Raw genomic sequence first — 17987 nt, 5'->3', positions numbered from 1 at the left:
CCTTTTAATGGATGAATAATATTCCATTCTGTGGTTATACCACAATTTATCCATTTTTTGTTGATGGATATTTGGGCTATTTTTACCTTTCAATTACTGTGAATACTGTTGCTATGAATGTTCATATGTGAATATTTATGTGAACGTGTCTTCAATTCTTTTGGATTTATACCTAGGGATAAAATTGCTGGGTCACAAGGTAACTTAATATTTTTGAGAAACTGCCAGACTTTTTCCAAAGGGTATATAACCTTTTAGGCTCTTCCTGTGTTGAAAAAAGCTTAACATTTTTTTCTTCTAAGTTTACAAGTTTTGTCCCCTGGAGCTGGATATGTGTGTTTGTATTTTGCTTTTCAGTGTTCCACATAGCCCAAGGACATGGTAGTTAGATGAACCTCCCTAGACAGGTGCTTTCTTGTCCTTGCTAGATAATTTCAGTCAAAATCCTAGGATCTTTAGTGTCTGTAAAACATCATTTCTTTCTGATGAAGCAGAATAATATATAGTAATGAGAATTAATTATTTTTTATGTAATTATAGCTTTTTAGAATTTCCCTTTAATTTAATGTGTTCCTTGTTGAAATCTTTACCCTGATATTGACATTGTTTTGTTTAAAGCTATAGTCTTATATTATACAACAGAGTAATTGTGTTGTTGTTTTAAATAGAGAAGTAGAAGTAATTTGACCTTACTGTTTTAAATAGAGAAGTAGAATAATTTGACCTTACTGTTGTCACTGAAAGTAAAAAAAATACTGTTTTTATACCCATTTTGTGTGTATGGCTTCTAGCTCTGGCTTCTAGTTCTGAATTTATCTTTAAGGTCCTGAATGATTTTATGGACCCAATTTTCTGATATATAAATTGTGGGGACTATGCAAAATGATCTCTAATTTTTTTCTTCTTTTTAAAATTCTAATTTGTTATATATGACAGCAGAATGCATTATAATTCATATTACACATATAGAGCATAATTTTTCATATCTCTGGTTGTATATAAAGTATATTCACACCATTCATATCTTTTTTTAAGAGAGAGGGAGAGAGAGAGAGAATTTTAATATTTATTTATTTATTTTAGTATTTGGCGGACACAACATCTTTGTTTGTATGTGGTGCTGAGGATCGAACCCGGGCTGCACGCATGCCAGGCGAGTGCACTACCGCTTGAGCCACATCCCCAGCCCACCATTCATATCTTGATTTCTAATGTTTTTGTAACTCAAATTCTGTGTCAGATAAGTGGAAGTGAGTTGTGAATTCAGTTTACAAGTTACTGTTTGTACTTTGCCTATTATTTAATTACAGTCTTGAACTAATAATATTGCTTTAGTAAGGGTTCGTCTTCCCTTCTATCCTATGATAAGGCTTTTGTCCTCTTGAAGTGAACTTTTGTTTACTTTTTACTGAATTTATATATTTTTAAAAAGAATAACCCTAGAGACTTTTAAGTTTTTCTATTTGATATGAAGTTAAGTGATAAAAAAATTTTTTTAGACCAAAAGAAGGAAGAAAATTAAGATTTTATATAAATACGTATTTAGGAACTTGGAATTTCAAATCTGGGGTTAAATTCCAGAGAAGATTATTAAGAATGTTTTATAAATACTCAGAAAAAGGAGTGGTGAACTCTAGGAACCCCAGTACTGGTTCACCAAGGTCAAACAAGTCAGCCTGACCAAAATAAATTTTCTCAATAGACAAGGTCATAGGCCTATTGATCAGGGAAATAATGGTAGATGTGATATAGCTACACTCAGCAAGGCATTCTTTGGTCTACTTTTGTCTAAACTATTCAGGTGATCATAGTGAAAATATATTTCTATGAATTTGTCTGGAACTGGTTGAATGAACAGTATGGAAACCAATTAATGAGCCACACTTGCAGGGAAGCTTCTAGTGCAAGTATGTCCTCACTTTGTCCTTAGACCCATTAATCTGCCTCCCCCACCCCTCTTTTATATTTATTTTCCTGCATATAAAAGTGTCAAATTTGGATATGTAGAAAGTTAGAAAATACAGAAAAATATAAAGTAAACACATTTCAGCATCTATAGAAGTACCTCCAGAGATAACCAGTTGCATGTGGGTGTTACATTTGCGTATTTCCCCCCAAATTCTTTTTAAGAATGTGATTTTTGTATTGAAGTAATTTTATATTTCTCCATTAACTTATATCATGAATATTTCCTAGGCCATTATATATTCTTTGAAAAAATGGTTTTTAGTACTTAAATAATATTCCATCATATAAAAAAGATTATCAGCAAAATAATATTAAGTATGTGCCATAATTTGAGTAACCATTACCTTATTGGTGGATATGGACTTTTAGTTTTTTTCCAATGTTTTGAGCCTGTACAAAACATTTAGATGTATATCCATGTACAAGGTTATTATGAATCTATGATTATTTCTTCAGGATCAATTCCTTTAAATGGCATTATTGGGTCAAAATGTATGAACATAGTCAGATATGGTGGCATGTGTCCTAAATCCCAGTTACACGGGAGACTGAGGCCAGAGGATGGCAAGTTTTAGGCCAGTCTTAGCAATTTAAGGAGACCCTGTCTCAAAATAAGTATTTTTAAAATGGGGCTTGGGATGTCCACTCAGTGGTAAAATGTTTCACTCCCCAGGACCAAAAAAAGAGCATGTTTAAGGCTTTTGATGTATTTTTGCCAATTTGACCTCCACCTCAACTGGCAGTGTAAGGATGTTTCTTTTAATATCCTCACTAACCTGGAATATTTTTAAAGACAACCTCTGCTAATTTGATAGGTAAATGTTGTTATTTAATTTAAATTTTTATTTTTAATTTCTTTTGTTAATAATAGAATCGAACATTTGTATATGTGTGTGTATGTTTATTGTTTTTTTGTTTGTTTTGGTGTATTTCCTGTTCATATCCTTTTTCTATTTCCCTATTGGGTTGTGTTCATTCATTCTTATTGATATATAGAAACTTCAGTACAGTTTGAATACTAATTCTTTGTCAGATATAAAGACTTACCACTTTGAAGTTTGCTGTTTTTCTTTTTTTGGCTTTTATTTATTTATTTTTTTTTCAGTGCTGGACATTGAACCCAGGGCCTTGTGCATACTAGGCAAGAACTCTCTTTTGCTTTATTTTATCTTGATATAAAGATATCTTCTGTTTTTATGTAGTCAGATCTCTCAGTGTTTTTGTGTGTTTTGCCTCTGCTCATGTTCATAGGTTTAGCAGAGCCTTCCCTGCTGGAAAGCAAATAAATAATCACCTATGTTTTATTATAGTTAATGTTTTGTTTTATATTTAAAACCTTAACCTGCCTGGGATTTATTTATAATGTAAGGTAGAGTATTCACTTAATTAACTTAATTTCTGCTCCAAATGTTAATGAATTTATTAAGTACATTTTATTAAATAATCCATCATTTCCTTTTAGACACATGCACAATTTGGATTTGGAGTTTCTTATTCTGTTCTGTAATATTTTACTCTGGGAGATTGTCCATTACTAAAAAATGACCACATGTTTTGACAACTATAAACAAGAGGAGTCTTTCTCTAGGTTCCTTTTTCTGGGTTCCTTCTACAGAAACTTGACCTAAAGGAGATTCAATTGATACTTTAATAAAGATTGTCAGAGTTTGTGATCCTGTGGGAGTGACTACTGTGAAGAACATTTGAATCTAGACTCTTTAGTGACCTGTCAAAACAGAAAATGGTTACATTAGCTCAAATTGGCAAGCTTTATCACAAGATGTGTATATTTTGGTCACTGTGTTGGAGTATTGCTGTTAAGTGAACAAGATTGTTCTAAACTAGCATATTTACCACTTTGGGAGTAGGGAAAAGGTGTAATTTTGCCTTCGTGCTCATGTTGCCTGGATGAGGTGTTTTACCTTGCGGTGGTCTTTACGTATACTTTGGCTTATGCATTAAAGGAGTCAAAAGCTTTGTCAATCTTTCATTTGAATATGCCACATGAAATTCCTTTGAAGGAGAGAAAAGGCCCTATTTGAAGCTTTTACCCTGATCTGCTGGGTGAAATGAAGAGAGAAGGACCGATTAGAAGGCCTTGTGAATGCTTTTTCTTAGCTCTGTGTTAGATCAAGGCATTTTTCATTCCACTCATTTCAGATCAGGTCGCTTAATGTAATGAAATCTTTATATAGTATGGCACTTTTGCCCAATAGCTAGTTCTTCCTGCATCCTCACTAAGCTCTTTGGAGACAGAAACAACCAGTCAGTAGAAGTAAACAAGAATTTCTTATGGTATGCTGATGTAGCATGTCTTGTTTTCTGTTTTATTCCTAATATACTTCAGAAACATGGCTAAGGGTGTATACGAATGAGGAAGCACATTGTGACAGTGCAGGGACCAGAACCAGAACAATGACACCCCAGGCTTCTTTTCATGGTTAGTTATAGTTCTGAGCCATTGTTCTAAAAGTAGAGCTGAAATTATTATTCTCTCACAATATTTGCCTATATTAAGGCCATTTACCACTTTTCTGCCCTCTCATCTAGCCTTGGGAATTTTTTTGTATCTTATGCTTATTGATTTGGTATTTTTTTTGGCCCAAAGAGTTAAGGATTATTTGAAGATATGAAGATTTCCCTCTCCTAGATTACAATAAGCAAGTTAAATTGAAGAGTCCTAGGTTTGATTCCTTTTGGATTTCAATGACTTTGTTATAAAATCATAGTTGTCATAATTAGAAGGGACTTTAAATTTTTCCTAGTTTTAGAAGTATCAGATTTATAAATAGCGGATCCATAATTAGAAACTAATTCAAGTAATAGCCTTCTATAAAAACAGAAGATTGTCATTCCTAGAAATGTGCTATTTGGCAATTCTTACTACATACTAACAGGTATCCTGATGGACTTATTTTACTTTCACCTCCATCCATTTTGTTGAAAGACATGAGCCATAATGTTGGGACAGACTCTTATAATTCAGACACATCCTGAGGGTTTATACTGTAAAGGCAACTACAGCAATCTAAAACAATCCATACTCATGAAAATCTGTGACTCTCTTCTGAGGTTGTAACTTTATTTCCACCAGGGTTCTGTAATTTTTCACAACTGATGATTCCGTTAGGCCTCAGGGCAGCTCAGCAGTGGCAAATGAGGGCTGTGTGAGTTTGAGATCTGAACGTCTGCACTTCCATAAGAATGGATGAGCTTTTGGGGGAACTGTTGATTTATTTTGAGTGTATAGCCAACCAAAACACAAGCTATTATTCAGCCATGTCTTTCCTACTCAGTATTTGTGTGGGGCTTCAAGGTCAGGGAGTTATAGTTTTCTATTTTACTTTATTTTTGTTTGTATTTTCTGATTGTTCCTGTCATAGTCTGTGTGTCTGAAGTCTGTCATCCAGTTGTCTTCCCAGCATCTTGTCATTTCCAAATTTGATAGGCACGGCTTTTTTTCTATTTTGTAGCTTTTCCTTTTTATATCTTCATTCAAATCATTAGTATTCTACACTGTATGCAGAATAAATGCCCTCTGTTGCTGCCATTTGTTTCTTGTCTGTATATTTTCCTGTCTTTAATAGGATGAAATAAACTTATAGTATAGGTTGAGAAGCCTATAGAAGTATAGGTTGAGAAACTGAGCATCTTTCAGCTTTTCCAAAATAATGACAATTGTCATTTTTTATTCTTATTTTTCCCTCTTTTTGCAGTGCTGGGTATGGAAACCTAGGGCCTTGCACGTAATAGGCAAGTGCTCTCTACCACTAGCTTCGTCCCCAGACTTTCATTTTATTTTATTTTAATGAAACCATTAAACTGCCCAGTCTGGCCTTGAATTTGTGATTCTCCTGCATCAGCCTCCTTGAGCCACTGGGATTATAGGCATGTGCCAACATGTGTGGCTTATTTTTAAAAGCAGATTCTTGGGAGATGGATTCGCAGGCTTGATTATATGTTCAGTTTGTATTGTTGGACATTGTAGTTTCAGTACCCTTTAGTGCATTATTTGGCTGTTAACTGTATCTTGAAACCTCTGAATTCATCTGTGCTTTGCAGAAGTGGTATGTGGTTTTGTAGCATGTTTTGGTGGGTAGAAGGAGAAAGTGTGTAGTCTTTTTTTCTCATATTTGCTTCTGAGGTGCCAGAATTTAAGAATTACATAGTCCACATTTGCCCTCTCAGATCTTTGTACAGAGTTATCACATTAAATAAAAGATGATCTACTCAACAAGGGTGCAGTTCACCACACTAAACTTTGAGAAGGAAACAAAAACCACATCAAGGAGCTTGTAGCTTAGTAAAGGAAATGACATCATCATAAATTCTGGGCATTAGATTTTAAAAGGACAAGGGAGTGAAAGGTCTGGAAACCATATTCAATGAAAAATTGTTAAGAAAGTAACAACATTTAACCTGAACAAGAGATGGCTATTTTTGAGGACATAGTGGCCCTTCTTCATTATGGCTGATGTTATCCTACCTTTCCTGGGAGACCAGGAAAACACTCAGAATTTGCCTTTGATCCTATCTCATGCTATGTCCAATCAGATGCCAAATTTTATCTCTTCTAGCTCCAACATGTTTCTTGATTGTTTTCCTTTCTTTCTATTCTCTTTGCCCCATACTTTGAAATTGTTGTCTGAACTAATAGAATTGCTTCCTGGTCTCTGTCACCTCTTCTTCTGTCCTCTCATCTATATTATACTCCCAAAATAATTATTTTTAATTGTATCACTTTCCTATTTAAACACTTAACATGGGCTGGGGATGTGGCTCAAGCGGTAGTGCACTCTCCTGGCATGCATGCGGCCCGGATTCGATCCTCAGCACCACATACAAACAAAGATGTTGTATCCGCCGAAAACTGGAAAATAAATATTGAAATTCTCTCTCTAAAAAAAAAATAAATAAAAAAAAAATAAACACTTAACAGTTTTTTCCCTTAGCCTAGTAATGAAAGCCCTATCTCAAGCTCTTATAATCCAGTTCCCAACCTGTCTTTGCTCCCTATCTCCTTTTCTCATTCCACCTTCTACTCAATTTCATCCAGTTGTCTGAGAGCTGACTATAGGCTTTTCCACTTCTTCAACCTTCTTTAAACTATTCCTTCATGCTGTTGAGAGCCCATCATGTTTTATGCTATTTTAAACACCCAAATTAGGATCAGCTGGCAGAAGACATGGCCATCAACCCAAGAATTTTTTCTTGAATAGTATTTTTTCTTTTCTTTTTTTTAACTGGGGATTGAACCCAATGGCACTTTACCACTAAACTACTACATCCCTAGTCCTTTTTATTTTTTGTTTTAAGACAAGATCTCACTAAGTTGCTGAGTATCACACTAAGTTACAGAGGCCTGTTTCCAACTTGGTATCTACCTGCACCAACCTCCCAAATTGTTGGGACTAGAGATGTGTGCCACTGCACCCAGCAATCTTGAATAGTATTCTATAATACTAAAGAATTAGAGAGCTTCCCATTATTGGATGTGTTTGAGCAGAGGCTGGAGAGTTATCTAGTTTGATTGTTGTAAAAGCAGGGGCTATATATATCAGATACCTTGGGGAATATACAAAAATTGAAGTGTCCTCTTTTGTCAGGAAACTTAAATTCTACATGTGATACCACGTATTTACTCCCCCCCCCCCACAAGAGCCAATGTCACACACACACACATACACACACACACACACACACCTTGATCACATTGTTCCTTTCCTTAAACATTTTATTTTTTAATTGTAGATGGACACAATACCTTTATTTAGTATTTTTTATGTGGTGCTGGGGATTGAACCCAGTGCCTCATGTGTGCTACACAAGTGCTCTACCACTAAGCTACAACCCCAGTCCCTTAAAAATTTTTAATGTCTTCTTCCCAGTACCCTTAGGATAAAGGCAAATATTCTTACCATATTCCATAAGGCCTTGCATGATCTGCCCCTGCCTAACTGTTTTTCATACATTTTGTACCCTCACATAAGTTTCTTCTGTTTGGGATGCTTTCTTCAACAACACAGTCCTTTCCTCTGGACTTAGCTTAAAGGTCACTTCCTCAGGGAAATCTTCGTGAACTCTGCTCCCTCACACATTAGGTTAGGTCAACCTATTAGGTTTTCAGTGTTTTCTTCATAGCAGTTATCACAATTGTGATTAAATAGTTTGTAATTGCAATTAGTAGAGAAAGGTTTTATTACCATTGTATTCCCAGAAGATAGCACAGAGCCCGACAAACAGTAGACACTCAGTAAATAATTGACTAAGTAAGTGAATGGATAAAATTTCTAGGATGAAGAAAGAAAGATGTTGAAGGACATGAAGAATGTTTCGTGTTAGTCAGTGGAGAAAATTCCAGGAGCAGGGAATAACAGATGGGAGCATATTGTGTTCAAGGGTTCTATGCAGACTAGTGCAAAAGAGGACCTGTGTGATGGGATAAATAGATAGACAAAAATATTGGAGAATGGTTATAGCAGTCCTTGAAAGTTTCGTTGAAATATTACAGTGAAATTCTTTAGTTGCTGTTGAGTTTTTATATAGATATCTGGACGTGGTGTGAGGCTTGGCAGTTTTAGGAAGCTTGTTCAAATAAGCTAAGCTGCTTTGAAGTTTGGAAACTAGGGGCACTAGAACAGTTAAAGCAATATAGCAATGGTCCAGAGGGGGGAAAATGCCATAATGTGACCTAAATCAAGGCAAAGAATAGTGGGGGCAGAGATAAAGTTGTCAGGATGTTTGATGGGATGTGTACCTGTAGTCCCAACTATTCATGGGAGAATGGCTTGAGCCCCCAGGAGTTGGAGACTGGCCTGGGTAACATAACGAGGTGCTGTCTCTTAAGAGAAATAAACAAAATAGGAAAAATCAACAGTAAGTAATGACAAAGATGGGTTGAAGAAGCAATTAGGAAGAAGAAACAGCAAAACTCAAGGAAACATACTGGTTGTGCACAGGGGAAAGAGAGGGTGTCACTTGTAGTAATGGGGAATGTGGGCATAAGGAAGAAAAATTTGGTTTTCATGTAGAGGAGATGCAAAGTTGTTATTTTTAGAGGTAGGTAGTCATAGTGGGTAGCTGAAACTATGAGTTAAGAATCAAGGGGGCTGGGGCTGGGGCTCAGCAGTAGCGCACTTGCCTGGCACGTGTGAGGCACTGGGTTTGATTCTCAGCACCACATATAAATAAATAAATAAATAAATAAAAGATCTATCAACAATTAAAAAAAAAAAAAAGAATCAAGTACCTGGAAAATGGAGAGGAAGGAGACCTGCGGGCTGAGGCTTAACCTGGGACCATTGGCAACTCCACTTAACATAAGGACAGTCTTCTCCATTATTGTGCAGAGAGAACATTTTAGCTCCCCTTTGTCCATTCTAGAATAAAATCTTGGCCTTACATTTGCATAATACAAAGGCTTATTAAAGTGTTTCCCCAAACAAAGGTAAATTCTACCCTCAAAGGTAAATTCTGTTGCCACTTCTTCAGAGACCAAAAATCTCCTGGAAGTGTTAAAATAGCAGTTTATCCTTACTTGCAGTCCCGAAAAGTCTCAGAATGACTTTAGAATGTTGCGGGTTCATTTGGTAGTAAATTTTAACTTTTTTATGGAGTGAGGGCAGGGAATTGAATCCAGGGCCTTGTGTGTGTGTGTGTGTGTGTGTGTGTGTGTGTGTGTGTGTGTTGGGATAATGCTCTACCACTGAACCATACTCTAGCCCCCCATTTTTTGGCAGTGCTGGAGGTTAAACCCAGGGCCTCATACATGCTAGGCAGGTACTCTGCCACTGGGCTATATCCCCAGCCCATTTTAAAAACTTTGTTTGAGGTAGGGTCTTGCTAAGTTAGCAAGACTAGCTTCAAATTTGCAATCCTCCTGCCTTAGCCTCCCTAGTAGCTGAGATTACAGGTGGACACCAAGCCTGGCATCCAGAATTTTTGTGTGCATGTAGTTTGTCTTTGAAGTTTTACTTGTACAAATTTATGCTATAGACATGCTCACACAATGCTCTAACAATGCTCCAGTGCAGCGTTGATTGTAGTACTAAAAATTGTAAACAATTTATATATACATCAATCATGATATGATTGAATAAATTAATCTACCCATTATATGGAATGTAATGCAGCCAATAAGATTGAGGTCTGTCTGTCTCTATGCACTGCTATGGATTGGGTTCCATGACATATGAGAAAAATGTGTGTGAATCTATATGTGAGTTGTGAATGTATGTATATAAACAATATATGCATGGAAATTAGCCTAGAAGGATACATACTAAAAATACTAACAGTAGATACTTCTGAGTAGTAGGATGGGGAAATGATACGGAAATGTCTAGGAAAAAAGTTAGTTCTTTTTTTTTTAAAGTCAGGAATTGGGGATATAGCTCTGTGGTGGAATGCTTGCCTAGCATGCCGGAGGCTCTGGGTTCCATCCTCAACAACACACACACACACACACACACACACACACACACACTTAAATTGTATGTTAGTTTTATAATTGAAAAGAAATGTAAACTCATCACCTTTCTTTGCAGACGCATTAGACAGTGGGCTCTTTAGCACTTTGCTTTCCCACGGGATTTGCAATTTTGTTGCCAAATTCTGCTTTTGAGGTCTTTCCAACCCTCTTGTCCTTCCTTCCTTTGGAGGCAGTCTGCAGGATTCTTTCCTTGTTTCTCTGAACTAGCACAATTAAACTCAATATTGTAAGTTAACACCAGCAGTTTCAAACTTTCTTGCATATTAGAATCACATCAATACTCATTTAATGCAGATTCCTGGGCCCTGCTCATTAGATTCTGATTCAGTGTGTCAGGAGTGGGGTCTAAAATTTTGATCTTTTTTTTTTTTTTAGCTGTCAACAGGCCTTTATTTTATTTATTTATATGTGGTGCTGAGAATCGAACCCAGTGCCTCACACATGCTAGGCAAGTGCTCTGCCACTGAGCCACAATCCCAGCCTGAATTTTGATCTTTTTAAGTTTTTATTTATTTGGTTCCTGGGATTGAACACAGGAGGCACTTAATCACTGAGCCACATCCCCAGCCTCCTTTTTTAAAAATTTTGAGACAGAGTTTTGCTTAGTTGCTGAGGCTGGCTTTAAACTTGTGGTCCTTCTGCCTCAGGCTCCCAAGTTGCTGGGGTTACAGGTGTGTGCTGCTGCACCCAGAAGAAATCTTGATCTTTTAAAAACTCTTTTGATTCTGACTTCTGGTTGTGTTCCCTCCACCTCCTTTCTCTTTCTGTGATTAGTAGCTGTTAAAAAGTAATTAGGCAGGAGAGGATGACTCATTGTGGATATCTTTGTGGGTCACAAATGGTTTGGTTCCTCTGAATGGGAAAAAAATGAATAAAGTACAAATTCATAGATGAGATTTTAGTAATAATCCTTGCTTCTTTAAAGCAGCCTATTTAAAGGGTTCCCTCTGGGTTAGAGGCTGGTCAGGTGGGCTTCCTACACAGTGACTTCCACCTAATAGATGCCCTTCAGTGATAGCTATGCTAGTGGAGGGGAAGGAAGAACCTCCCTCCACAAGTTGTGAAGTCTTGGTTTTCAAATGATTTTTTAGGTGAAGCTTTTGTCCTGGGAAACTGGTATACTGTAAATATGTGTTACTGTCTTATGACACCTCCATGTTTTTTTTTTTGTTGTTGTTGTTAGAACAAATTTTTCCTTTGTTGTATGGTCATTCTGTTAACCAGATGCCCATTGTGGGTTATTAACATCTCAAAGGGGTGTTTAACAAATGTAAATCTCAGTTGCTCCTAGCAGTTAACCTCAGGAACAAAAGTAAATGGGAGTATTTCTTAACTACCTTTCCAAGCTGGCAGCCTTAAGTTTTTATAAACTATTAGGTTTATTAGTTCAGAATAGAAAAGTGGATTTGGACAGTTTTCTGAACTGCTCCTCATTTACCCAACTATCACTTAGTCACAGGCTACTCTGTGCCTATTGGACATTAGATAACTCTACAAATAGATGCCAGAGACTGATCAGAAGTTGGAACTTTCTAAGGGGTTCATTGGAATGCAAAAATAATGAATAAAATACAGTTTATTAAACTTCAGATCTTTGTAGCATGTGTAAAAACAGAGTGAATTCCTTAAAGCAGTAGCTTTGTTCTCCTTTTGTAGTCTATTTTAAGTGGGCCCTTTGGCCCAGAATTATCAACCTTGTATTAGGAAATTTGAGGAAATGGTGGTTTGGTGGTTGTTTTTTGAAGGATTTTTAAAGAAGTGTAGTTACTAAGCAACTGCCATGACCTGCTGTGGAGTTCAGCAGGCAAGTCATTTCCAAAGAAGGTAATATATAAACAAGTTTTAAGAGGGGAAACATGGCTTATGGATAGATTGTTAGTGGTTTTTTTAAGGTCATGGGTTTGGAACCCAGGGGTGGCTCTACCATGGTCCAACACCCCCAGCCCTTCTTCTTCTTCTTTTTTTTTTTTTGGAGACAATCTTGTTAAATTCCCAAGGCTGTCCTTGAATTTGTGATCCTCTTTCCTCAGTTGCTGGGATTACAGGCTTGTGATGCCATGCCTGACAGTTGGGTGTTTTCTTTTGTTCTGGGTTCTATGCATAGTTCTTTTACTCATCTTCCCTAAGAAAGGACTGCCTGGTCAGAAAGAAGTCTCTGCTTCACACGGTTCTCTCCTTAGTGAGTGAGTTTGAAAGAAGGCCAGAAAGGAAGGAGTGAGACATGATCCCCAGCCAGGGTTAGAGGGCCAAGCCCAGGGTTAATGCCAGTGCCCAGACATCTCTAGAGGTGCACTGTTCTGTTGCTGTGTCTTGGGCATCCAGGGCTTCTGTGACAGATTGGCCACCATCCTCTCCCTTTACTTTGAGACACCTCATTGATATTGATGTGTTGCCGTGTAACCCTTAGAACAGGGACATTGTCCAGCTGTTGTCTCTTGTTTCTCCCCAACACTTAATGGGTGAGTCAGTGACTCAACTGCTTCCTCCAGGATTTCAGGGACAGGAGTAGTTAATGAGGACAAATCACCATAATACCAGTACGTGATGAATGAAAGATCACATGAATTTAACCAGTTGGCTTCGTTGATATCATGGTGAACAAAAAGAAACTTTTTTTGAGAAGAGGCTATTTGCATGACTTCAGACTCCACTGATCCTGTTTAGGCTTTTTAGCATTTCCCTTTTCACCCAGCTGAAGGTCAGGATGCTTTGCCTAGGGAGGCTAGGGGGAGCGGCAGGTGTTGGAGCAGGTGTTTTGTTCTCTCCCGCAGAGTCACACAGACTAGGTGGGGATGCTTCTTGCCAGCCCTCTATGGTGCATGAAAATGCTTTTGTGGAATTTTTTCCCCCTAAAAGTGTGTGTGTGTGTGTGTGTGTGTGTGTGTTTTAAAGCAGTTGCCCAACCTTCGACCCCTGGTATAAATTTTGACTTCCTTTAAAGTCAGCTTGTCATGGAGAAGTATGCCTGTCATCTGCCATTTCCACAGCCTGTGCCTTAGATATACCCCATTTTATGCAGCAATTATAGACCTGAAAAATGTTGTGTAATTGTGTATGTGTGGTAAGTGTGAATATCATATTTTAAATGTACTGGGAGAATGTCACAGCAAAGCAACCCTATAAAAAGCCTTTTATAATAATTGTATGACTAGAGTTAATTTTGCTATGTCAATTTTCTTAAATTGGTCATAAACCTGTAGCAACATTTCCTGGCAGTTGAAATAGTCTCAGTGGGCTACAAGGCTGGGCATGGACGAAGGGCCTAAGTGATTAGATGATTTTAAGGGTGAGAGGTGTCAACAGACTTGTAGATTTGGGAGAATTTATATTTTAATATATTACAGAAGCCAATGAGACTTGTTAAGAGGAAAGTATCTCAGGGGAGCTTTAGCTTTAATTCTCCTTATGTGATTTTAAGGTTTGTTTGTTTTTAGCCTGTTTGTACTGGGTTCTACTACCCCCCCAAACAAAGTCATCCCAGAAAAAATTGTCCTCTCCTAACAATGATATAATGGCCTTGGTCCTTTCCAGCGCCCCCCCCCCCCCCCCCCCCCCGCATCTCAGGGCCATCTGTTCTCTGCATTGGCTTTTTGGGAAAGTCTCCTTGCCCATCTGCTCTCCTTGGGCCTTAGTGTCTGCTCTAAAGATTTATAAAGGCTGCACTGGAACCTCTTTCCAGTTGTTTTATTTTTAAGGATCAGTGAGATTTTGAGGCAGATGAAAGCTGTTTCCATTTGACATGCCCTAATACTACTCCTTTTCTAGGTGCTTTCTCAGTCAATTAGACTTGTGGGTAGAGAAACTATGTCTGTCTACATTTGATTATCAAAGCAAGGATTTGAGCTGGCTCTGGTTGTTTTGAAGCCAGGTGTCCTTCTGGTTTTTTGGCCACAGGCACACCAGCTCAGGGGAGCTCCTTGGGTTCATTCTTTTCCTGTCTTTCCCCTTGTCTCCCTGACAGAGTACAGTCGCTTTGAATCGAAGATACATGACTTGCGAGAACAAATGATGAACAGCAGCATGAGTTCTGGGTCAGGGTCCCTCCGAACAAGTGAGAAGAGGTCCTTGTATGTCAGGTAAGTTGCCTTTCTGAGCACCAGGCCTGGTGCTGGATGGGAGCAGCTCTGCGCCAGCCCAACCCTTCTTGTTTAACTAGTGGGGTAGGGAGTGTGTACTCCCAGTACTAAAATAACACTTCATACTGTATGCTCAGGTTATGTATTTTATGGTCAGTATCTCCTCCCTTTTGTGAGCTGGCTTCTTCCTTTTTGCTCATGAATGACTCAGTATAGGAAAATTTCAGTTTGCTCTAATTGTAAAAGACTGTTGGGTGATTGTTGCTAGTCAGCATTCAAATAGCACTCGAATTTTCAAAGTACTTTGCTTGCAATCTGTGCTCTGAGGGGAAAACTTGGCCCCCATCCCCTTCCACATATGCATAATAGACATCAGGATTTGTATCTGAGCATATCAACTATCACAGTGTTCTGGTACAGGATTTCTTTTGAGACCAAAGAATTGACAGGTTGTTGCATTCTGCGTATTATATTGTGCTTCCATCCCCCCTCTCCACCCACTGCACTGATTTGCTGTGTCTGTGAATCATGGGACAGAATGGAGTGTGTTCCCTAGGAAGGAGGGTGGGGAGGGATCAGATATATAACATTGAACTGTAAGCCACTTGGCGATATTGTCAAAGGTTGAGCTTCTGACCCTTAAGGTGCAGTATACTACTGTGTCAGATCAAGGTACAAACTTCCCTGGTTGTTGGACTGATAAGGGAACACTGTGGACTCCTTGCAGAATTAGGGCTAGTTTCCTTCTTCCTGCCCTGACTTCCTGGCAAAACTCCAGCAGAATGATTGCAAGTTCATTGTATCTCTCCAAGGGCACAGCCTTAGGAGGTAGTGGGATTACCAGAACTACTTTAGATATCTGCTGAATGCTTAGGTGTGGGGTTGTCTTAAACTCTTTGGTTGAACTTTTCTGGTGGCCTCTGATATCTACTGGGGGCGGGGAGGCTACATTTGCCAGTTGCCTGGCAACATGACAATTGCTCTGTCCTTGGGGTGTGAGATGACGATAGCTAACCGATGTCAATGCTAATTGCCGTTCTCACAGTGCTTTCTTTTCTTTTTCCCCAGTTGGTAGTCCCTGACCCTATTGCGGGAGCAGAGCTGAGGGAGCCCCTCTCTGAGCCCAAAGCCCACTAGAACCCTTTGAGGTCTTTTCTAAAGTGAACCCTTAACTCCACTCCTTGTGTGAGGAGAGCATTTGCTGCACTCATCTCCCACTGTGAGGGGAGGAGAAGGGTAGAGAGAGGCTGGACTACACACCAGCCATGTTTCCAGTCTCCCTTCTGGCAAAGAAAGGCCTATCTGCTCTCACCAAAGCCCTTACCCCGGGTCTGCAGCTTAGACACTGGACCACTGATGAGGGAAGCCAGAAATGTGCTGTCACCCCTCAAAATGGGTAATACTTGTGTGACTTGGTCAGGATTGTTCCGTTCCCGTGCTTCCAGCCCCCGCAGATGTGGCACTCCAGTGTGCGTGGGAAGCTGCTCTTTAGGCAAGACAGTTTCTTCAGAGAGCTTTATTTTTAGATTTCCCCTCTCCGCCTGTCCTGGGCTAGAGCTCTCCCTGCCTGGGCAGGGGGAGTTGGGCATTGGTTCTCAATCTGGAGTACCCTTCTCTGGCCCAGGCAAGGGATATATTCAGCCTAACTCTGGGGAGGAGAGTAGAGACCCTGACTCTGTTTCTAGAGAATCCATTTGTATAATCTGCCCTTAACCTTGTCTAGATAACATCTGTATCCTCAAAGGGAAGTAGATATGGTTTACAATAGGAACTGTTTGTGATCACTGGACTTAATTAGGGCAAATAATGCTTTATGGCTAAAACAGTGAGCTGGCTAACCCTTGTATGGGAACCTGGTGCGCTCATCTCTTCCATTCCTGTTTTTGGCCTTTCACTCTACACTTGGTTTCTTTTCTTATACATGTGAACATATTTAAACTTCTTCCATTCTTTTTTTTTTTAATTGGAGCTTGATAGTTATACATAATAGTTGAGTTAATCCTGATAAACTCATGCATGCGTGAAAATCTATTTCAATTCATGATCCCTCAATTTTCCTCCCATCTTCCCCCTCTCCTATTCTTCTTCCCCTACTCTACTAGTCTTGCTTTCACTCATCTATTAATTTACATTTGATTGGTTCTTTATGCTATCCTATCCTTTCTCCCCCTTTATTTTACTCTTGTTACTGCATATAAGAGAAAATATTTGACCTTTGAGTTTCTGAGTTTGGCTTATTTCACTTATTATAATATTCTCCATTTCCATTCATTTACTAGCAAATGCCAGGATTTCATTTTTTAGTATCTGACTAGAACTCTATTTGTGTGTGCATGTGTGTGTGTGTGTGTGTGTATCACAATTTATTAATCCATTTGTGTATCAATGGGCATCTGGGTTGATTCCATAATTTAGCTATTGTGAAAACTTCTTCCATTTTTTATTTTTCTAAAGCAAAATTTTAAAAAATATTGTTTAGTTGTCAACGGACCTTTATTTTATTTATATGTGGTGCTGAGAATCAAACCTAGTGCCTCACACATGCTAGGCAAGCGCTCTATCACTGAGCCACTGCTCCGGGCCCCATTCTTTTATTTTTGTTTTTGGTACTGGGTATTTAACCCATGGATGCTTTACCACTGAGCCACATCTCAGTCCTCCACCTGCTTTAAATTTTGAGACAGTGTCTTGCTAAGTTTCTCAGAGCCTTGCTAAGTTGCTGAGGCTGGCTTTAAACTTGCAATCCTTCTGCCTCAGCCTCTTGAGTTGCTGGGATTACAGGCACCCAACTAACTTCTTCCATTCTTAAAGGAAAGATAAGTTCCTTAAACTATTGTTTCTCTTCTTTTGCTCACTGAATTTACCAAATTCTGTGCCAGGAAACACTAGTACCTTAAGATGTTAATAAGTTAATAGGTATTGTATGAGATATCAGTGCTTCAGTGAGTTGGGTAAATGCAGACTTAAACAGGAAAACTTGACTCTTTACTGTGATTAATGTCCAGGAGGGACAGTGTTTTCCCCAAAAGATATGAACACAGGAGCCTTATTTGGGAAAAAAAAACTGTCTTTAACATCTAGGCTGGGAAGTAGTAAAACTGTCTGTGCTTACTGTTGCTACTTCTCCCCGTCACCTCTCTTTGGTAGCCCAACAGGAAGTGAGCACCAGCTTTTCAGCATGGTAGTGTGGTAGTTCGAAGCAGCCTTGAAAGGCTCCAGAGGAGCAGATGCTGGACTCTATGTCAGGAATCAGCAATGACATCTTGGATTTTAAATTCAATGACTGACCTGGATTTGACTTCTTCACCACATGTTTTTTTATGAATTTCCTGCTTTCTTCTTTAAAGGTTCTCTGCCTACCTTGCTGACCAATCCTCAATACCTTTCATTATTAGCTCTGCCCCTGAAATGGTAATGTCATTTATTTTCACATCTTCAAATCCTGTTGTTGT

General features: G+C 38.6%; 1 protein-coding gene across 7 annotated transcripts in view; it reads left to right on the top strand.

Moving 5' to 3' along the window:
• Dlg3 (discs large MAGUK scaffold protein 3) overlaps positions 1-17987 on the top strand; it is a 54138-nt gene that overhangs the window by 15880 nt on the left and 20271 nt on the right. For all 7 annotated transcript variants that reach the window (XM_027935865.2, XM_027935864.2, XM_071606244.1 and 4 more), the window contains one exon: positions 14421-14535. In XM_027935865.2, the coding sequence (XP_027791666.1) occupies positions 14421-14535 (115 nt within the window). The remainder of the gene's footprint in view (positions 1-14420; positions 14536-17987) is intronic.

The sequence above is a fragment of the Marmota flaviventris genome, chromosome X, assembly GCF_047511675.1.
Source record: "Marmota flaviventris isolate mMarFla1 chromosome X, mMarFla1.hap1, whole genome shotgun sequence".
NCBI classification, from domain to species: Eukaryota; Metazoa; Chordata; class Mammalia; order Rodentia; family Sciuridae; genus Marmota; species Marmota flaviventris.
The sequence above is the reverse complement of the archived record's forward strand: the minus strand, read 5'-3'. Positions and strand labels throughout refer to the sequence as shown.